This window comes from Zalophus californianus, chromosome 1 (genome assembly GCF_009762305.2).
Source record: "Zalophus californianus isolate mZalCal1 chromosome 1, mZalCal1.pri.v2, whole genome shotgun sequence".
NCBI lineage: Eukaryota > Metazoa > Chordata > Mammalia > Carnivora > Otariidae > Zalophus > Zalophus californianus.
Genome location: NC_045595.1, coordinates 56,083,590 through 56,106,400, shown reverse-complemented (window position 1 = coordinate 56,106,400; position 22,811 = coordinate 56,083,590). Strand labels below are relative to the sequence as shown.

Below are 22,811 nucleotides of genomic sequence, written 5' to 3'. Positions count from 1 at the left end.
ACCAAACAAGAAAAAAAATGGAATCAGAATTTAAAATCTCTGCTCTTTGAAGACTCTGGTAGGAGAATGAAAAGACAATCCACAGACCAGGAGAAGATATTTGCAAATCATACATCTGATAAAGGGCTATGTATTCAGAATACATAAAGAACCCTCCAAACCTAATAAGAAAACAAGCAATCGGATAAGAAAATACACAAAAGATTAGAACAGACACTTCACCAAAGATAAACGGGTGGCACATAAGTACATGAAAAGACACTCAACATTATTAGTCACTAAAGAAATGCACATCAAAACCACAATGAGCTACCAGGACATACCGATTGCAATGGTTAGCATGATGAGGATGCAGTGGATCTGGAATCCTATGCTGGTGGAATGTAAACTTGGAAATCAGTTTGGCAGTTTTTAAAAAGTCAAACATATTCCTACCACATGTTTGGGCATTCTCATTGCTAGGTATTTACCAAGAAAAATGGAAGTATTTTTCACAAAGACTTGTACGCAAATGTTCACCGTGGCTTTGGTTGATATAGCCCAAAACTAAAAACAGTCCAAATGTCCGTCACCAGACTAGTGGATAAACAAAGTGCAGTATATCCATACAATGGAACACATCTCAGCAATATAAATGAATGAGGTATTGACACAACATGGATGAATTTCAAAATAATTTTGCTGAATGAAAGAAGCCAGATTAAAAAAAGAGTAATACTGTATGATTCCATTTATACAAATCTAGACAGTGCAAACTCATTTATAGTAACAGAAAGTAGATAAATGTGTGTCTGGGGCTGGGTGACAGGAGATGGGGGGTACAGGAGGGAAGAATCACAGAGGGGCACCAGGAAACTTTGGGGGGGTGATAGATATGGGTGGTGTCTTGATTATGATAATGGTTTTCACAGTGTTTATATATTTATATATAGTTTATTTACTTATATATGGTTTCACAGTGTTTATATATATATTTGACATATATATGTCAAAATGTATCAGTCTATACATTTTAAATATGTGCAGTTTATTGTTTATCAATTACATGCCAGAGTTGTTTTAAAAAGTGAAAAAAAAGTGAATAGGCAAGACATACACTGGGAGAAAATATTCTCAATACCAACAAAGGGACTGTTTCCAGAATTTATTTTAAAATGCCAACAAATTTAATTTAAAATGCCAACAAATCAATACGAAGAAGACAAACAATGTGATAAAACAAAATGGGTAAAATTGAATAGACACTTCATGAAAGATACACAAATGGCCAGTAAGTACATGAAGAAGTGCCTGCCATCATTAGTCATCAGAGAAATGTAAAGTAATGCCACAATGAGACACCATTTCCCACCTGCCAGACCAGCTGAAATGAACCCCAAGTGTTCCCGAGGCTGAGGAACAACTGTAACACTCCTTCCTTGCCAGTGGGAGTATGGAATGGGACAACTGCTTTGGAGGACAGTTTGGCAGTTACTTATACAATCAGACCCGCTCTACGATCCAACAATACCACCGCTAGGGTTTACCCAAGTAAAATGACATGTCCACAAAACCCACCTGGTACACAATTGTTCACAAGAGCCTTACTCATAATAGCTCCAGGCTGGACCCACCTGTCCATCAACAGGAGGATGCATAAATAGTGGTGTATGCAAAAAATGGAGTAGCAGTCAGTAATAAATGTGAAGACACAAATCCCAAAGGCATAATGTTGAATGAAAGTAGCCAGACATAAAAACAGTGCGAACTATATGATTCCATTCCCTTGAAGTCCAAGAACAGACAAAAAGCAATCTGTCCTTTTAGAAATCGGAGCAGTGGTGGCCTCTAGTGGGGAGGGAAATTAATTGGGAAAGGACAACTCATTCCTGAAGGGATGGACAGGTTCCCTGCCTTGATTTGGCGAATGAGTATGTGCGTATATATTTAAGATCTGTGCATTGTACCTGAATTAAAAATTTCAATTTTATTTTGTAGTAATCTAATCAAGAAAACACACGTGGACACCCAGGGCCCGTCCATGTATTGTCTCCGGTATGCTGCCATCATTGAAACCTCACAACACCTGGTGAAGCAGGTGCTATTATCATTCCCACTTTATAGATGAGAAAACACAACTGCAGAACAGCTGGGCCACCTGCCCAAGGTTTGCAAGGTGGGGCTGCAGGGAAGGGCGTTGAACCCTGGGAGTCTGATGGGCGTGGACGGTGCTCTTTGTCACCACACTAGCTGTTCTAGGTCCTGTGCTAGCTGCTGGGAGCCCTAGGTGAGCCTCGGGGCTAGTGGATGAGACAGGGGAGTGCACCAGACTTAGTTGCTCTCTTCCCTAACTTTCATTTATCTTTTGGGCAAGGGGCGCACAGAAGTCGGCATGGACCTGTCACGCTTGGTTAATGACTGCCTCTCTTTTGGGACGACAGGAAGAAGGTAAGCACGTGATGGGTGTCAGAGGGTCTCCAGGTCCACATGAGGATTGTACCAACAGCATCCCATTAAGAGCAGTAATTAAGACTGGGATTCCAGAGAGCCCAGAAATAAACCCAAGAATATTCAGTCAATTAATATTTGAAGGGACAAGGGAGCCAAGAATATTCAATGGAGAAAAGATAATCTCTTCAATAAATGGTGCTAGGAAAATTGGATATTCACATGTAAAAGCATGAAACTAAACCTTTAGCTTATACCACTCACAAAAATTAACTCAAAATGGATTAAAGACTTAAATATGAGACCTGAAATCATGTAGCTACTGGAAGAAAATATAGGAAAAAAGCTCCTTGACATGGGTCTTGGCAATGACTTTTTGGATATGACACCTAAAGTGCAAGCAACATTATTAAAAACAAACAGGAAGGCCTACATCAAACTAAAAAGTTTCTGCACAGCAAAAGAAACCATCAACAAAGTGAAAAGACAAACTACAGAATGGGGAAAAATATCTGCAAACCATATATTGGATAAGGGGTTAATATCCAAAGAATATAAAGAACTCATACAACTTGATAGCAAAAAAAAAAAAAAATCCAATTAAAAAAGGAGCAAATGGGGTGCGTGGCTGGCTCAGTCAGTGAAGCGTATGACTCTTGATGTTGGGGTCATGAGTTCAAGCCCCACGCTGGGCATAGAGCTTACTTTAAAAAAAAAAAAAGGAGCAAAGAACCTAAATAGACATTTTTCCAAAGAAGATACATGAATGGCCAACAGACACATGAAAAGAGGCTCAGCACTGTTAGCTATCAGGGAAATGCGAATCAAAATCAGGAGGGATATCACTTCACGCCTGTTAGAATGGCCATCACCAAAAAGACAAGAGATAACAAACACTGGTAAAGATGTGAAGAAAAGGGACTCTTTTTTTAAATTTTATTTATTTATTTCAGAGAGAGAGAGAATGAGAGATAGAAAGCACGAGAGGGAAGAGGGTCAGAGGGAGAAGCAGACTCCCCGCTGAGCAGGGAGCCCGATGTGGGACTCGATCCCGGGACTCCAGGATCATGACCTGAGCCGAAGGCAGTCGTTCAACCAACTGAGCCACCCAGGCGCCCAAGAAAAGGGACTCTTGTGTACTCTTGGTAAGAGATGTAAATTAACGCAGCCACTATGGAAAACAGGGAAGTTTCCTCAAAAATTAAAAATAGAACCACCATATGATCCAGCAATTGTACTTCTGGGAATATATCCAAAGGAAATGAAATCACTAACTTAAAAAGATATCTGCACATTCACTGCCACATTATTCACAATAGCCAAGACAAGGAAACAACTTAAGTGTCCAGCAGGGGATGACTGGGTAAAGGAGTTGTGGCGCGTGCATGCAGAGCGTGCACGTGCGTGCGCGTGCACACACACCCACACTCACACACACACACAGTGAAATATTGCTCAGCCACAAAAAAGCAAGGAAAACCTGCTAATTGTGACAACGTGGCTGGACCTCGAGGGCATTATGCTCCGTGAAATGAGTCAGAGAAAGACAAATACTGTATGATGTCTGTGATATGTGGAATCCTAAAACAATAACAAAAAATCTTATAGAAAAAGATGCATGATTATCAGAGGCAGAGGGTAGGGAGGGGGGATTGGAGGAAGGTGATCAAAAAGTACAAACCTCCAGGTGGAAGCTAAATAAATCTGAGGGATGTGATATACAACGTGGTTACTATAGTTACCACCATTGTTTGACATCTTCACAAAGTTGGTAAGAACTAATTCTCATCACAAGGAGAAATTCTTTTTTTTTCTTTTTTTTTTTCCCTATTTCTTTGGTATTGTATCTATATGAGGTGATGGATGTTAACTACACTAATTGTGGTGATCATTTCAAAATATATGTAAGTCAAACCTTTATACAGCACCCCTGAAACTGATATGGTGATGCATGTCAATTGTGTCTCAATAAACCTGGGGCTGGGGGGAAGATTGGGGTTCCAAAAGCGTCCTTCCACCTCTGTGCACTAGATGCCAGAGAAAGAGTTGGTCTGCTTTCTTCTAGGAATTAGGTGAAAGTTTCACCTGTCTTAAATCAGGAGAGTCCATGGAATGCGGAGAATAAAATCCTGGGGCATGAGCTGGGACACTGATGTTTCAGTAAGCAATTGTTACATAACAAGCCATTCCCAAACTTAGTGGCTTAAAAAAAAATACAGTCACTTAAAAAAAAAATCACTTACTGAAGACTCACCCATGACGCTATGGGTCAGCTGGGTGGTTCTGAGCTGAGCCAGGCTTGGCTGATCCTAGCTGCCGTCACATGGCAGCTCGGCTGGGCTGGTGGGTCTAGCACGGCCACGTGTCCATGCCTGACAGCTGACCAGCTGTTGGCTTGGGCGACGGGACTAACTGGGCCACAGGTCTCTCATCCTCCAGCGGGCTAGCCTGGGCTTGTTCACATAGTCGCTGGGTTTCTATGAGCGGAGACGCGCGTCGGGCCTCTTTTGGCCTAGGCTGGCAACTGGCAGTGGCATCCTAACCACCAAAGGCAGGCATAAACCAGCACAGACGCCACCTCTTGATGGGAGGGTGTGCCCCATCACACTGCAAAAGGCAAAAGAGCCCCCAAGCACCCCTATCCTTCCTGGTTTTGATTTGCATTTCCCTGACAGCTAACAGTGTTGAGCATCTGTTGGCCATTTGCATATCTTCTTTGGAAAAATGTCTGTTCAGGTTCTTTGCTCCTGTTTTCACCCTGTCCCTGATCACTCTGGATAAAGTGCCCCCACTTCACTCAGTTTTCACATTATCCTATTTCATCTTTTCCAGGGCAGTTATGGTTTACTTACTTACTTGCTTAGTGTCTTTTGGGTGTTTCTCTCATATAGAGAGTTCTATATATAGAACATATATTCCTGGGGGGCAGGAAGCAGTCTGGGTTTTGTTGTTGTTGTCCATTTCTGTAACTCCAGTAGCTACAAGATGCTCACAAAGTATTTGCAGAATGAAGGAATTTGACCCTCAAAGCCCTGCGAGATAGGGATCATCAGCTTCATTTAATAGATGAGAAAATTGAGGCTCAGAGAGGCCAAGTAACTTACTGGAATCACACAGCAAGTAAATGAAGACTCGGGCTGAAAGGCAGAACACATGCTACAGTATGTCATAGCTAACATGGTGCAGAAATCTCAACTTGATTTTGTGTGGCGAGGAGATACATTACCAATGAACCAGTCTCGCAAATTCAGATGAGCATGAAGAGTGTGATTCACTTGGAGCAAGAGCAGGGTGAGCATTGCATAGTAACATGCCCTGACTCTGAGAAACCTGTGTGGCTCCTTCTTGTTCCCCCCTCCTATGCTGTGTTACACCCAGTTAGTCACTTTCCCTCTCTGGGCCTCGGTTCCTCTACCTGTACAATGAAGAGCCAAGAGAAGGAGGGGACAGTGTCTGGGGATGCTCTGTTAGGTCTGTTTTAGAAGCCCCATTTTCCTTTGCTTTAACCAGTTACCTGCTTCTTCCTTATCTGTGAGTGAGCAATACCTGAGGGGCAAACCACTTCCTGTCTGGAAGCTCATCTCCCTGACTCCAGGGCAAGGCTGCATTCCATGGCTCCCTGGGCCTCACAAAGTAGGAGCAAAATGTGCCCTGATGATCTTGGACAAACTCTACCCTAGAGGGGACTGGTGCCTCACTACTCACTTTCGTAAAGTCTAAAGGAGAGAGTTAGCAGTTTGATTACCCTGACTAGGGGCAGCACAAGAAACTGGTCTTGTGGGGTGTGTGTTGGGGGGAGGTCTGCCCTTGTTGGGACTAGTAAGGCAAAGTGTGCTCCCCATGGACCAGATGCAGATCCCTGGGAAGAGGTGAGACCATGAGCTGTTGTTAGAAAGCCCCCACCCAAGAGTTTCCTTCTGAGGGAGGACAACCTCAGTAGGAAGGCCTGGAGGGGCATGTGATTATCAGACAGGGCATAGTCTGGAATTTTTAAATCCAGAAAGTGATCAAAAACTATGAGATCTGTCTAAAGGATGGGGAGGCACAAGTCCCTAGAGCTGGTTGGAAAGGGGCAGTTGTGAGAAAGAATAAAGCTGATTCCTGCTTATATCCCACCTAGTGGGCCCCACAATGTGTTCACAATGTGTGTCAGTCACACCCTGACATTCTTCTTCCAACCCACCTTAGAGGTGCACTGGATTAGAGGCTTTTGGGTTGCAAAGACCAAATACTGACTCTGGCTGACTTAATCCCAAAGGAGATCCACGAGGTCTGGGAGCCTGGAGGAACAGGCTTGCAAAATGGGCCAGAACCCAGGGTATGCGTTGTAGGGGATGGGGCAGTGGGATCTTTAGCAGAGGTCCTGCTGCAGGAGTGGGCCACCCTGCCTGTCCCCATGCCGGGACAGTCAGTATAGCCTCCAGCAGTCTGTAATCGCTGCTTCCTGCGGAAGGATCCAATCCTGGGTGACAGCACTGGGTTAGTCAAACCTAATTCCATGCCCTTCTATGCTCCCCTGGCTGGGCTGGTGGGAAACGGAGGGGCATGTAATGGATGCTGTAGCTCCAGAGCTCCCTCCACCACCTGCTCCCCAATCCTGGCATTCCTTGAGGGTTTTTTTTTTTTTTTTGGCAACTGTATGGCAGCTATATTTCTCACAACACCCAATGCTGCTTCCTTCAATCCCTGATGCCCTCCCAGGCATTGCTCCCCAAGGCACTCCCGAATAAACCTGCGCACAAATAGAGACTATTTCCCTGGAAACCCAACCAGCAACAGAGAGTGTGGCTCTTCATCTTCATCAGGGGGTGGCTCCATGTACTCTCAACAAAAATCCACTCCCCAGGACTGGTGGGGAGGGCCCTTCATTCCCCAAGACCCTTCTACTCTTCCTGGCTTGGTTACAGCATCCAGGTATTTCAGCCCCGCTGGCTGGTACCCAGCTAAACGCATTTCCCAGAATCGCTTGCAGCTGTGGCCATGTGATTACGTTCTGGGCAATAATGTGTAAGCAGAGTCATGTGAGCCACTCCTGGCCAATAGTATACCAGTAGTCTGTGAGCCACTTCTGGACTGTGCCTTTTTCCGTTTCCACAGTGGGGAGGGAAGGCATGCTGAGGGAAGCGGGAGCACCTATTTTAGACCCAAAGAGCCATGCATAGAGGATGGTGGAGCAACAATTAGAGCCTGGATTATCCCTGAGCTGGGTTACCTGTTCTGGACCCCCACCCCCACCCCCATAGAGATTTTTATGAGAGAGGGAAATAAAATTCTAGCTAGTTTAAGCTTACTGTTACTTCTGGTGGTATATATAGAGGCCAATTTTTTAATACTAATCAATACAGAGGATTCAGCAAAAGGAAGATGGGGTATTGAAGGGTCAGTAAATAAAAGGGAGTATTCTGATACTCAAAACAACATGGACACAGCCATTTGAGGACGTCACCTCTCTGCCAGCGCCCAATCTCGAGTTTCCCTCGTCCTGCATGAAGTTCCAACACAACCAAGTCTTCCTGGGAAACTGAACCGTGATTAGAGGGAATTCAGATGTATTGACAAGGTGATCAACTTGACAGTCCTGGATGGATGCAGAGGTTGGGGGTGGGGGGCGGGGGGGAATTGAAATTAATTACCTTAGTCACTTAATTCTTCTGCAAATAAATTGGACTAGGAAGTGAAGTACAACTTCTAAAAAGCAATTTCTCTTACTTCAAAACAAAACCAAACTCTCAAGTTCCTCTAGTTGGACATCAGCAACACAAAGTTAATGACCAGCTATCATCATGACAGCCCATCACAACTTACAAATGATGTCTGTGTGTTCCCTCCTTGTCCCTGACCACCACGTGCAGCCTTACCTTTACAGAGCCATTCAGGCATCTGGGCCAGGAGAGAGACTCACCAAAGTAGAATATGAGCTTTCCCCAGACTTTGCAGGGTGGGCTGGTGTTCTGTAGTGACACCTAAGGCAGCAACTCAGGCAATGAAGCTATAGAGAGGACTTGCCAGTGGGTCCTACCTTTGCCTGGTGTTCACCACCAGGACTGAGGACTTTGGACTAGTCCCCAGTGCCCTAGATCCAATGGTTTGGTGGAGGAGGCGGCTGGAGGACATAAAGGAACTTTGCTTTATGTGACGGTTAGGTTCTAAAGCCTACACATAAGACTCAAAGTGCCTTGTAGTCAATTTACCCTTGAAAATTCTTGAAATTAACAGAATTTGGGACCCTCAGAAGTTCCAATCTAATCATTACGTTTTTTTCTTTTCATTTTGGCCATGGCCTTATTTTCCTTGGGACAGTGAAGACCAAGGCCTAATTTGAATGGGTGGGAACTAGGGAAGTGGTAAGAAGTTAATAAGAGCTCTCTCTTTCTCTCATGTTTGATTTATTACAAGTAAAAGTGCACATGATGTAACTCAAGCATGTAAACGGTAATGTATGGTGGGCTATAGTAGTCATGGATGGCTTGTGTTAATTTCACAATAATTAGATGAGGTACATAGTACTATTTCCCATGCACCCTTCATAGATGTGGGAACTGAAGCTCAGAGAGGGCCCATATGTAGGCTCCAGTCTCGAAAATGGCCACTTGGTGTCTCTCCCTTAGCTCTTTTGGCTTATCAGTTGTGCCTGGACCCCTCTGAACCCAGGGCAAGCTCAGCATAGGCTCAGACTAGGGCTCTGATACTCGAGATATCACAGAATGCTCTTTGCTCCAGGTTCAGAGCAGGGGCTCTTGGAGGCTCTCAAACTGGGATAAGTGCCAATTAGGGGGACAGAAATCAGGGACATATCTCTGAGGGGGTGGCAATGTGCCGTGTTTCTGTAGATACTCAACAAGTGAAAGATGGGGATGAACAGGGCAGAAAGGCACACCAGGCAGAAGGAATAGGAAGAGGAAAAGTGTAGAGGCTGGGAAGCAGAACCTGTTTCCTGGGCGTCAGAGTATGGCTGAAGTTAAATGGGCGGGGAAATGTTCTGGGCTGGAGAGCTAGGAGGGGGACATATGAGGGTTTGCCTTGAGTGCCACCATGAGGGGTGAGCTTGGGGGAGAGGGCTTGGGATACAGGTCACATTCCTGAAGTCTTGCTCAGGTTGCCCAGAGTGTGGCTACTGGACTCCAAACACTGACGAGAATTGTCTGTCTTGAGGTTTGCCTGTTTAAGGCATCAGGGGAGCAGGCACTCAATGTGTAGGAATTGTGTGTGAATCCATCAGAAACGGCGAGCTGAGGCACTGGAGGCTTTTGTCTTCATTTGAAGCCTCTCTCTGCATGTCTTAGCAGACTGGAGCAACGCATCCATCAGTGGCAGGTGACAGAAAATCTAGCTCAGACCAACACAAAGGGAGTTTACAGACTGGAAGAACTGACTGCAGGCATTGAACTGGCTTCAGGCATGGCTCAAACAATCTGGGGTCTTGTCTCCCTGTCTCTGCACTTGGCTTCCTGATGAGTTGGTCTCACTCTCGGCTAGACTCCTCAGAATTGGCAGCAAAGCGATCACCAGCAGCTCCTGATGTATGTTCCTTATCCATTGATTTAGCAGCCTCCATGAAGAAGCTGCCTTTCCAAGAGCTCCAGCAACAGTCCCAGGAAGGGTTCTCATTGGTCCAGCTCAAGTCACACACCCCTGCCTGCCCAATCACGGGCTGTGTGGGAATTAAATGCCCACCGTGGAGAACCTCATGGACTGCGGGAGAGATTGGGGGTGTTATTCCCTAAAGAGAAGAGATGGGGTCTTTTTAACCTATTTGGGCTGCTTCCTTACCCCTCATTTTATTGTATTGTGGTAAAATACACATATCATGAAAGTTGCCATTTAATCATTTTTAGGTATACACTTCAGTGGCATTCCTCACCTTCACGTTATTGTGCAGCCATCCCCACCATCCACTTCCAGAATTTTTCACCTTCCCGTACTGAAACTCTGTCCCCATTGAACACTGACTCCCCATTCCCCCTTTCCAAGCCCCTGGTAGCCACCATCCTACTTTCTGTCTCTGTACATTTGCCTCCTCTAAGGACCTCATCTAAGTGCAATTGTACAATATTTGTCCTTTGTGTCTGGCTTATTTCACTTCGTACAAAGTCTGCAAGTTTCATCATTGTTGTAACAGGTGTCAGAATTTCCTTCCCTGTTAACACCGACGGATACAGGGCACCTGGGTGGCTCAGTTGGTTAAGCAGCCGACTCGATTTTGCCTCAGGTCATGATCTCAGGATCTTGGGATCTGGCTCTCCGCTCAGCAAGGAGTCTGCTTGAGATTCTCTCTCCCTGTCTCTCTGTCCCTCCTCCTGCTCGAGTGCTCTCTCTCTCTCTCTAAAATAAATAAATAAAATCCTTTAAAAAAGAAAGACTGAATAATACTTCATTGTATGGATATATCACATTTTATTAGTTCATCTGTCAATGGACATTTGGGTTGTTTCCACCTTGTGGCCATTGTGCATAATGGTGTGAACATGAGTGTACAGTCATCTCTTCAAGACCCTGCTTTCAACTGTTTTGGGTCCATAGCCACGGGTGGAATTGCTGGATCATATGGTAGTTTTCTATTTAATTTTTTGAGGAACTGCCCTACTGTTTTCCATAGAGGCTGCACCATTTTACATTCCCACCAGCAGTGCATGAGGTTCCAAGGTCACCACATCCTCACTGACACCTGTCATTTTCTGGCTTGTTGTTGTTTTAATTATATCCCTCCTAATGGGTGTGAGGTGGTATTTCACTGTAGTTTGATTTGTATTTCCCAAATGACTAGTGGTGTTGACCATCTTTTCATGTGTTTAGTGACCATCTGTATATCTTCTATGGAGAAATAGCTATTCAAATCCTTTCCCCATTTTGAATTTGTTTTTTGAATGGTAGGAGTTCTTTATATATTCTGGAAACAAATCCCTTATCAGTATATGATTTGCAAATATTTTCTCCCATACTCTGGGTGGCTGGGATAGGTTCTTTTAACCAGAGGCTTTGATGAGCAGGCAATTCCATGGACATCCACCCCACCAGTCGAGGCTTCTAGAAGGTGGGAGTCAAATGCAGCTAGCAGAGGCATATCCAAAGCCCAAAGGCAAGATGGGAAAGATTCCATCCAAACTGATACATGCGATGACCCTGGATTAGTCAGGTCCCCTCCCAGGTGAGAATCTGAAAGCCCAGCTTGTCCAAAGAAGCACTCCAGCTCTTTCTGGAATCCAGCCCAGGCATGATGACTCTTTCCCAGCACTTCATAGATTTTTTTCCCCTAAAGCATCTAATTCTTTATCAGTTCTTGGCAGGCCGAATTGAGATTCCACATGAAATTTCACTTTATGGAAGAATTCTGAAAAACAGGCAGCCTCGGGCGTGTTGTTTCTTACACAAATGTCTTCCCAATTGCACTGCCATCACCATTTCTCATATTTGGTGGCATGTGTCACATCCAGTGGGTTCTTAATAAATGTTCAACTTTGTAGCACATTTTGCAGCCTATAAGGGGATTCTAATGATGTCTTTTCATTTGTGCTCAGCTAGTCTTGAGAGAAAACCAATCAGGGATTAATGCATCCATTTTATCATTTAGGAAACTGAGGCTCAGAGAGGGGAAGTGACTTATCCAGGATCACAAAGGCAGATCGGGGATTCACACCCAGGTCTGCCTTACCCTCAGCCTCTGCTCTGAGTGCTGCCTCTGGCTGCTTCTGTAGAGCAGAATGGAATAGAACTGTCCATTTGGGGTAGAGTTGTCAGACAAAATATAAGATGCCCGGTTAAATTTGAATTTCAGTAAAACAACAACAAAAGACTTCAGGATAAGTATGTCCCATATCGCCTGAATATACTTATACTAAAAAATTATTTATTGTTTACTGAAATTCCAATGTAAATGAGCATTTTGTTTTTATTTGCTACACCTGGTAACCTTAAGGTGGGGGAGACTTTTAGTGGTCACTGAGGCTCAGAGAGGGCCTGAGATTTACCCAAGTTCACACGGGAAGCTAGTGGTAAACCTTGCACTGAGTCCAATCTACCTGTTCCCCAGTCTTGAGCCTCGCGGGGAGGTTCGGAAGTGTTGGGAAGTCCCTGGAGCAGGGGGTGCTGGTGAGAACAGCTGTGCTCTCTCTGAAGGCGAAGGCGGCTTGCAAGCCCTGTCCCCTCCCCAGGCGTCCTACTGGGCAAAACCATGAAGCAAATCCCTGTGTGGAGGACATGAGAAGAGCGAGGTCACACCAATTTAGAGATGATGATGTTGATTGAGATTTCCAAACAGGGAGCACAGCCTGCTCAGGAAGCAGCTAATTAAGCAGGAGACTCCAATTAAGAAGCAATTTGAGTGTTTGCAGCAAACCCCAGCAGCAGCCCAGTGTAGCAGAGAGAAGCCCAGGCATGGCTTCTCACCTCTTGCGTGATTAGCTCACTGTGAGATCTCAGACGAATTATTTAACCTCCCTGGGCTTCTGTTTCCTGGGCTATGAAATGAGGGGATAATGCTGGTTGATAATGTAAGGACCCTGCTGGCCCCCACACTGGCAATTCCGAGGGAGTAGGCGGCTTCTGTCCTTCCAACACTGCACACTAGCACTCTAGTCTTTTACTGCTCTCTCTCCATTCCACCCAAGGCCAATTCTTTTCTCATCTCTTGTGGATTTGAATGCTGGTCTATAAACTCAGGTGTGTGAGAATTGTACTTTTCTTTATTTTTCATATCCCAACTTAATTTTTCTTTCCGGATCTCATTCCTCTAGGGTGGTGATTCAAGCATTCCCCTCTTCCTATTCCCATGATGTACCTACATTCCAGGAGGATTAAATGCGATGTTGAGTGTGTGCTGGGGGCAGGTCAGCAGCCTCCACTGAGATATTGTCTTGGTACCTTCTGGGCCTCAGGGGTGGTCCTTGCTGGTTGCTATGGAGATCACATTCCCATCTGCTGAGGATGCAGCTTGTGGTAGATCGATTGTAATAAGGGCCCCAATTTTTCTTGCTTCCTGATATTCACATCCTTTGGTAGTACCATCCCACACTGGCCATAGGCTTCACCATGTGTCTTGCTTTGGCAAACGGGATAGAGGGAGACTTCGTACAAGCAGAAGCTTGACAAAGCCCTTGATCACCGTGGCTTTGTCTCTTGGAATCCTGCCACTGCCATGACGACATACCCGGGCTAGCTGGTTGGAAGGATGTAAGAGATATACTTCATGAGTTCACAGCCGACTAACTCAGAAGGTTGAGTCATCCCAGCCAAGGCATCCTAGCTGACCTCAGCCAAGATCAGCAAAGCTCGACCCAAATTAGCAGAACCACCAAAGTGATCCATAGGCTCCCAAGAAATGATGAATATTTGTTGTTTTAAGCTTTTAAGTTTTGGGGTGATTGTAATGCAACAATAGCTATTGGATGCGTGGCTTTCCCCTATACATCTATGCCTGCACCCAGGAAATGAGCCCTTTTTCCCAGACCCACTGGGATTGTTGGCATTTTATGTCATGTATGGGAGCAGTTCTCTTATCAGCTAAGGACCCTTATAATCCAAAGCATAGGTGGTCCCATCCTGTAGTGGTAGGCAAGGTCCTCTTGTGAGGTTCTGGGGAGTGTAAATAAGTTCAGAATTTATAGAATGTAATTTTATCATATATACCAAGAACCTCTAAATTGTCCATACCTTTGGTTCATTTTAGCTAAAGAAGTAATCTGAAATTTGGGGGGGAACCCTATATACAAACAGATTTTAATTATAGTGTTATACTAGCAAAAAAACCCCATCTAAATGTCCAACAATATATTACATTCAGGTGATGATATATTATGGACAGCCATTCAAAACCATGTTTACAAGGAATTCATAAACAACATGGAGAAATCGTGTGCTATGTTAGCTAAAAAAGCAGATTATAAAATTATATAGGATACAGTATCACATATTCAAGAAACATGGGGAATGGTAATAGTGTTAAAATTTAAGGAGTAGGATTATGGTTGATTTTTATTTTATTTCTATAAGTTTCTGGATTTTCCATATTTTGAACAATGAACACATACCATTTTTATCATCTGAAAAAAAAAATGTAGGTATCAGCCTAGGTAGAGCCAGGAAAACGGAAACCGCCCAGAGGGAATTTGTTTCTCAGGTGATGGAGGAGTTGGAAGCCAAATAAATGACAGTGAGGTATCCCATCGGTTAGCCCAGAAGGAAGCCAGTATCATTCCTCTGGATAATGAGAGGCATCAGTGTTCTGGGTTACCCAGGAGCTGGGATTGACTGGCAGGGGCTAGAATCATGGGAGGAGCCTTCCTGATAGGAGCTAGGGCCACAAAAAGTCCAGGGAATGGGGCGGGGCATGAAAAGGGAGAAGCCACAGAGGAGAACCACCTCCCACATTGCCAGAGATATCCCAGGGGGTGGAGAAAAGGAGAAATACTTTGGCTTCTTTTTCCTTCCTACCTTCAGTGTTCTTCCACGGCTGACCATTGGCCACATGGGACCCCAGAGGGCAAGAGAAGGGTAAAAATGGATGTGAGCACACATGGGAAGCTGACCAACATGGTATAAATGGCTTTTACGATGTGTTTATTTATAAATGGGTTCCACGTAGTTTTGGTTAAGATACACATTTCTATATCTCCCCAGGGGCATCGTGGAACGTATTTCCCTTAACTGCAAAGGATCCCACTCATTGGCTTAACTGTTTCCCTATTGTTTGGTACTTGGGCATGTTCCAGTTTTGTGGCTTCTACAGAAAGCAGCACCTTTATATATAATGATTTAAAATTTCATTTAAATTCTTTCTTTCAGTTCAGTTCTCCTAGGATGGATCATTGTATGTGTCACATGATCATATCAGCAATTTAAAAAATAATCATAGAGGAAAACTTCAGTGTAGTGGCACGAGTTCTACAATTAGAATCATACTCATGATGTGAAGATACCACTAAGCTTCACTCTTCTCATCTGCAAAAAGAGCATCCCTCCTGTCCTGCCTTCCCAATAGCCTTTGGGAAGATCGAGGTAACGCGTGCTGCCTGACTGATGCACACCTGTGTGTGTGAGCTGCTGGCGACATTGTTGATGATGATGGGGATGATGAAGATTTGGCAGTTGTTGGGGGCACCTGGGTTGGCTCAGTTGTTCAGAGTCTGCCTTCGGCTCAGGTCATGATCCTGGGGTCCTGGGATCGAGCCCCGCATCGGGCTCCCTGCTCCGCGGGAAGCCTGCTTCTCCCTCTCCCACTCCCCCTGCCTGTGTTCCCTCTCTTGCTGTGTCTCTCTCTGTCAAATAAATAAATAAAATCTTAAAAAAAAAAAAGATTTGGCAGTTGTTAAATGGAGCTTCCTAAGATGAGGACCAATGGGCATCGTCACTGGTACTGGGGAAGGTCCATTTCCCACCAAAGATTTCCCAGTCCTGTGACCCAATGTGTGAACCTCAATTTTCCTGAAGCCCACATACTTCTTGGCCACGCAGAGCATGTTTTAATGACAAAAACTCAGACACTAAAATGGATGAAAGACCTAGGTGTAAGACCTAAAACCATAAAACTCCTAGAATAAAAGATAGGGGGACTTCTTCATGACACTGGATTTGGCAATGATTTTTTGGATATGACACCAAAAGCACCAGCAGCAGAAGCAAAAATAGATGAATGGGACCACAGCAAACTTAAAAACTTCTGCACATCAAAAGACACAATCAACAGAGTAAAAAGGCAGCCTACAGAATGGGAAAAAATATTTTCAAATTGTATAGCCTATAAGGGGCTAATATCCAGAATATATAAAGAACTCCTACAACTCAACAACAACCAATTAAAAAAATGGGCAAAGGACATGATTGACATTTCTCCAAAGACATACAGATGGCCAACAAGCACATGACAAGATGCTTAACGTCATTCATCATTAGAGAAATGTAAATCGAAACCGCAATGAGATATCACTTTGTGTCCATTAGGATGGCCACTATCAAAAACACACAAACTGGCAAATAACAAGTGTTAGCGAGGATGTAGAGAAATTAGAACAATTGTGCACTCTTTGGGGAAATGTAAAATGCTGCAGCCCTTATGGAACTTCCCCAAAATATTAAACATAGAATTACCATATGACCCAGCAAATTTCACTTCTGGGTATATATCCAAAAGAACTGAAAGCAGGATGTTAAAGAGGTATTTTCATAACAGCATTATTTGCAATACCCAAGAGGTGAGCACAACCCAAATGCCCCTCAGTGGAAGAATGAATAAAGAAAATAGGGCATATACATAGAATGAAATATTATTGTACTTTTAAAAAGAAGGAAATCCTGGGGTGCCTGGGTGGCTCAGTTTGTTGGGCGGCTGCCTTCGGCTTGGGTCGTGATCCCGGAGTCCCAGGATTGAGCCCTGTATCAGGCTCCCTGCTCGGCGGGGAGCCAGCTTCTCCCTCTGCTGCTCACCTTGCTCACTCTCTCTTGCTCACTCTCTCAAATACATAAATAAAATCTTTAAAAGAGAAAAAAGAAGGAAATCCTATCACATGTTACGACATGGATGAGCCTTGAAGACAATATGCTCAGTGAAATAAACCAGTCACAAAAGGACAAATACCATATTATTCCATTTCCATGAGGTCCCTAGAGTGATCAAATTAATACAGAAAGTAGAATGGTGGTTTATCAGGGATATGGGGAGAGGGGGGATGGGAGTTGCTTTTGATGGGTAGAGAGTTTTGGATTTGTAAGATAAAAATTCTGGAGTTCTGTTGTATGACAATGTGAATATATTTAACACTACTGAACTATAAACTTCAAAATATTTATGATTAATTTTGTTATTTTTTTAACCACAATTAAAAGAAAAACTGAGATGCTGGTGGCCAAACCTTGTTAAATTTTAGAATGCTTCCCCTCCTCTCCTCTGTTGCCAAGTCATTCCTACGTTTTTATTGAATTTGCCATGTCAAGGCATGGACATGGATGGGTTATAAGTCTCTGGTGTAGGTTGTATCAGTTAGGAGTGCTTTTCAGGCAGAAATAACAAAAGTCCACTTCTTGATGGCTTAAAGACAAGGGTTTATTTTCTTCCTGCTACTAGAGGTAAGCAGTTGCTGGCAGTGAGTCAGCTCTTCTTATCTTTGAATGCCATTTAATCCTCAGTAATCCTGCAGCCTTCAGCGTAGGCCTCCTTGGCCAGAACCGTGTGCAGTAGAGCCTGGGGAAAGGAAGGAGTCACCTAGTCAAGGCTCATTGCTGCCCTGAACAAAGCTGGGGTGTTGTCAGCAAGGGGCAAGAGAAGGGAATGTTGAGTAGACCCCTGCGAGGTCTGCCTCATAGGACCAGAGATATCATATAGGCTAGGTTCAAATGTCACCTCCTCAGAGATGACATTTGACCCCACTCAGATATTTATTGTCTGTCCCTCCCAATAGTGGGTTAGGTCTTGGAAGGCAGATTCTTATCTGTCTTGTTCACTCCTGTATCCCCCAGTGCCTGGCATGTAGTAGGTGCTCAATAAATATTTGTTGAAAATAAGATCAGTGTGGCCTAAATTTGAATAACAGGCTTTCTCTCTCTCTCTCTTTTTTTGGAAATGACAAAATGATAATAAAGTTCATCTGGAAAAATATGTATGTGAAAAATGGCCAAGATCATTCTGAAAAAGAAGAGTAATGATGGGGTGAGCTATGTTAAACCAGGGTTTGGGAGAAAATAAGAAATAGCTGGAGTCCTCTCTGGGTTCGGACCTAGTTTGCGGCGATATGGCTAAACGCACCAAGAAGGTCGGAATCGTGGGTAAATACGGGACCCGTTATGGTGCCTCCCTCAGGAAAATGGTGAAGAGGATTGAAATAAGCCAGCACGCCAAATACACTTGCTCCTTCTGTGGCAAAACAAAGATGAAAAGACGAGCTGTGGGGATCTGGCATTGTGGCTCCTGCATGAAAACCGTCGCTGGTGGCGCTTGGACCTACAACACCACTTCTGCTGTCACAGTAAAGTCTGCTATCAGACGACTGAAGGAGTTGAAAGACCAGTAGAAGCTTCACCATTTGAAACATTACTAGCCTATAATAAATGGGTTAATTTATGTAACAACAACAACAAAAAGAAATAGCTGGAGAAGTCAGTGGAGTGCTGTAGAGTGGTAGTTCCCGGGCCTGGCTCCACATTAGGACCCCCTACGTGCTTCTAAAAAAAAGCAGATGAATAAAACAAAGCAATACTTGGGCCCTACTCCCCTAGAGGTTCTGATCCGATGGGTGGGATCGGGGTATTGGTGTTTTCTTAAATGCCTCCCGATGACTCCAGTGTGCAAGGAGGACCGAGAACCACAGTGCTAGATGGTCCCGAAGCAGGTTCGAAGCCATTAGAACATGAAAGTTAGGATAAAGTGGTAAGAGGTGAATTTATGGTAAAGAAATTTCAAATGGGTGGTGTCCAGACAGGTTCTTCAATTAAAGATGTTGAGATGATTACTTGACCATCTAGAAAGAACACTGGATCTTTATTCCTGGCACCAGAATAAGCCCCACAGGGATCCAAGTTTTAAATGTTACAAAACAAGAGGGAGGAAGGGTGAAAACCATGAAGTTATGGATAACTTTATAATTGTGGTGGGAAAGCTGGTTATAAGCTTAAAAAGAAAAGGTTAGTAACTTTGAAAACAAAAAAATTTGATGCCTGAATGTCATAAAATACCATAAATGAAGTCAAAAGACAAGTGACAAACTGGAAAAAATGTTTACAATATGCGTGCCAGACAACAGACTACATTTTCTTAACAAATCAATAGTATGATTCTGACACCAGTTCTAATTCTGTTCATCACAATTCTGAGACACCAGCTGCGGGTCCTACAGTTCAACTCAATTCTGACACTCTTTACCCAGAGAGAGCCTCAGATCTCACAGGTGAAAGGCTCAGTCCCACAAGACTGCCCCCTCTTTAGATGCCAATTCCAAGTCCAGGCTGTCACCTGTCTTCTGATAGACTGGCTAGAAATCAGAGGTTCCCATGACCCCTCCTCGTGTTTGATTGATTTGCTAGAGCAGCTCACAGAACTCAGGAAATTTTCCTTACTAGGTTACTCGGTTATTCTAAGAGGACATAACTCAGGAACAACCAGATGGAAGAGATGGACAGGGCAAGGGATGGGGAAGGTGTGAGGAGCTTCCATATCCTCCTCCCCAGGTGCCTCTCTCCCCAAATTTCCACGTGTTCATGTGCCCAGAAACCCTACAAACCTCATCCTTTTGGGCTTTTATGAGGCTTCATTATCTAGGCATGACTGATTAAATCTATCTGTTCATCGGTGACTGAACACAATCTCTGGCCCCTTTTTCCTCCTCAGAGGTAAGGGGTGGGCCTAAAAGTTTCAACCCTCTAATCACATGGATCCCTTGGCAACCAGCTCCCACTCATAGGTGCTTTCCAAAAGTACCCTCATGAACATAACAAAAGACATCTTTTATGGTTCTCATTGCTTAGAAATTCCAAGGGTTTCAGGAGCTTGGTGCCAGGAAAGGGATGAAGACCAAATATGTATTTTGTATTATAAATCACAACATCACAAATAGAAAATGTTCAAACAACCTAACAGTAAAATAGGCGATGGATTTGAACAGGCAACTCTTGAAGATGTTCAACCTCACTTGAAATGAAAAGAAACTCCTGTTAAAACAACACAGTCCTAGGTATGTGTCCAAGAGAAATGAAATCATACAAGTGCACAGAAACATGTACGCTCAAGTTCACAGCAGCATTATTCACAAGAGCTAAAAAGTGGAAATGACCCAAGTGTCCATCCTCTGATGATGAATGGATAAACAAAATGGGGTCTATCCCAATGGTGGAATATTCTGCCATAAAAAGGAATGAAGTGCTGACAGAGGCTACAACATGGAAAACCCTTGCAAACATTACGCTAAGTGAAGTCAGACACAAAAGACCATATAGGATATGATTTCATTTTTATGAAATGTCCCCAATAGGTAAATCTATCAATGCAGAGAGTGGATTGGTGGTTGCTAGGGGCTGGGGAAGAGAGGAAATGGGACAGTGACTATTAATGGTAATGGTTTCTTTGTGGAATGATGAAAATGCTCTCAAATTGATTATGCTGATGGTTGCTCAACCCTAAATACACTAAAAACTATTCAAGTGTACACTTTAAGTGGGTGAATTGTAGAGCATGGGAATTATATTTCAATAAAGCTGTTGAAAAACACTGAGATAGGACTTTTCACTCCTCCGTTTGACAAAATTAGTAACAGTGTAGGTGGACAGGCCTTTCATATATTGTTGATACACGTGTAAATTGATGCCATCCTTTGGAAGAGCATTTTGGCAATTTCTACCAGAATTAAAAATGTATATATCCTTTGACCACGTGCTTCCATGTTAACTGGCCCTACGTAAATATTTATAGTGCATCCAGGTACACCAAGGAGCTGCTGGGGCACTGTAGGAACAAAGAAACTGGAAATTGATATACATCGACAGAGAACACACTCAGACAATGCAAAGAAGCATGGCCATTAAAAAGAAGACAGTAGCTTAGGCCCCTGTTGATGTGGAAGGATCTGCAGAGATGTGTTTTAGGTGGGAAACTGGCAAGGCACGAAAACAGTGGGCAGAGTGATTCTCTTTTTATCAGCCAAAGCCAGTCTACCAAAGTATTCAGGAAAGAAATGCAAAGCATGATCATGTCCGGGGAGAGGGACTGAGATAGAAAAGGAGGTTTTAGTTTTCATTTTGTAATCTTTTGGGACTGTTTGAATTTTCTAAATGTGGGCCTGCATTAACTTTATTTTTGAAACTCCACCGGGATTATCCGTGTGGCCGTATTTTGAGTCATTTTCATTTTCTTTATGCTTTCCTGTATTGAAAATCTTTTATAATCTTTGGCATTCCAGAAATGTGTGTGATGGGTGTGTGTGTGTGTGTGTGTGATACACTGCTGTTCCCCCAAGAGGACCCTCACAGAGCTCATGACCTCCCTCTCCAGGCCTCGGGTTCCCATCCTCAGGGAAAGGCAGTAGGACGGGCTGGGGAGGCATGGCGGGGAGGGGGCACTTCACTGAGCATTGGCCAAGCCTCTCTCCAGAGACAGCTCCCACCTTCTCTTCATCCTGCCCCTGTGGTATGAAGCCAGCTCACAGTGCGCGCGGAGGCTCAGGTGAGGAGGCCGGGACAGAGAATAGAGTCCACTCCTCTGAAACAGCAAAGTGCACGCACAGGAATGGGTCCAACAGGATGCTCAGTTGATGTGGAAGGAGCCGGGCCAGAGCCTAAATTCTAAATGAGGGCAGCAGGGGCCTCTGAAGGCTGGTGTCCAGAGGGCCCAGCCCCTGAAAGCCACTGCGGCCTAGAGCCGCACTTGCGCGTGTAGGCATGTGCCTACGTGTCTGGGAGGGAGGGGTTCTGGGATCTGTGTTCCTACATGCGTTAGTGGGCTTACCCATCTGCTTTTCGTGCATGTGGCAGAAGCAGCCTTACTGTGCAGCTCCGGGGCCCTTGCTTACACAGGCCCCCTCCAAGGCTCTGTCTCTAATTTGTATTTAGAGTTTTGGCCTTCCTTTTTTGAAAACCAGTTCCCCTCCCGCACTGTATAAACATCGGGCCCAACAAAACGTGGATCTGCCCTGGCACATTTATATATATTGTATGTCCCATGTTCATCATGACTATGTCTCTGTCTCCCTTCCTTTGTCCCCCCTCCTTCCTGCTTTCCTTCTCTCCTTTCTTCCTTCAATACTTGTGTTCTAGGAACTTGCCCTTTTGGGACAGAGGGACAGCGATGAAGGAGACAATCCATTCCAGAGAGGTTCAGGGGTCCATGGGAGCATATTGTGGGCCATCCTCCTTCCTTCAGCTCACCTCATGAAAAAACTGGGGTGATGACAGCAACACCTCCTAGGATTTGGTTGCGAGAATCCAGGGCCATCATGCAATCAAGTGACAGGCACTTGGAGGGCACTGTTCAAACGTCTGTGCCCTTCCCCTTCACGGTGGCCCACTCTGTCACGCGCATGGGAGCTCTCACGGAGCCACCAGGGATCCCAGCTACCCTGTTCCTGGCAGCCCTCGGGTCAGCTTCTTGTTTGGCTGGAGGGGACAGCTGGGCCAACAGAGGGGCCCATTGTCTCTGTATTCTGCGGCTCTATTGTTGGAGCCTAGTCCCAGGGTCCAGCCCCAAGGCACTCCCAGCTGTCGCTAGGGCGTGTCTTGATCCGGGTGGGAGGGACAGGGAGAGAGCACGGATACCTGGCTGTACCCCTAAGATTGGATCTCCAGCCCGGCTCCACTGACGAGGAAACTGAGGCTCAGAGAGCCCAAATGACGTGTGGGTTGTTTGTCTCACCTTGGGGTCGCCAAAGATGGGGCGGGGAGGGCACGCGCGTAGCCTCAAGTCGGAGAGGTCATGG

The 22,811-nt window shown here is 44.6% G+C and overlaps 1 protein-coding gene across 1 annotated transcript; it reads left to right on the top strand.

Moving 5' to 3' along the window:
• The first annotated feature begins 18,129 nt into the window (after positions 1–18,129).
• On the top strand, positions 18,130–18,480 carry LOC113918735 (60S ribosomal protein L37a-like). Its single transcript, XM_027587485.2, has one exon. The coding sequence runs from the start codon at positions 18,144–18,146 to the stop codon at positions 18,420–18,422; it is 279 nt and encodes a 92-aa protein (XP_027443286.1). The 5' UTR covers positions 18,130–18,143; the 3' UTR covers positions 18,423–18,480.
• Positions 18,481–22,811: the final 4,331 nt, after the last annotated feature.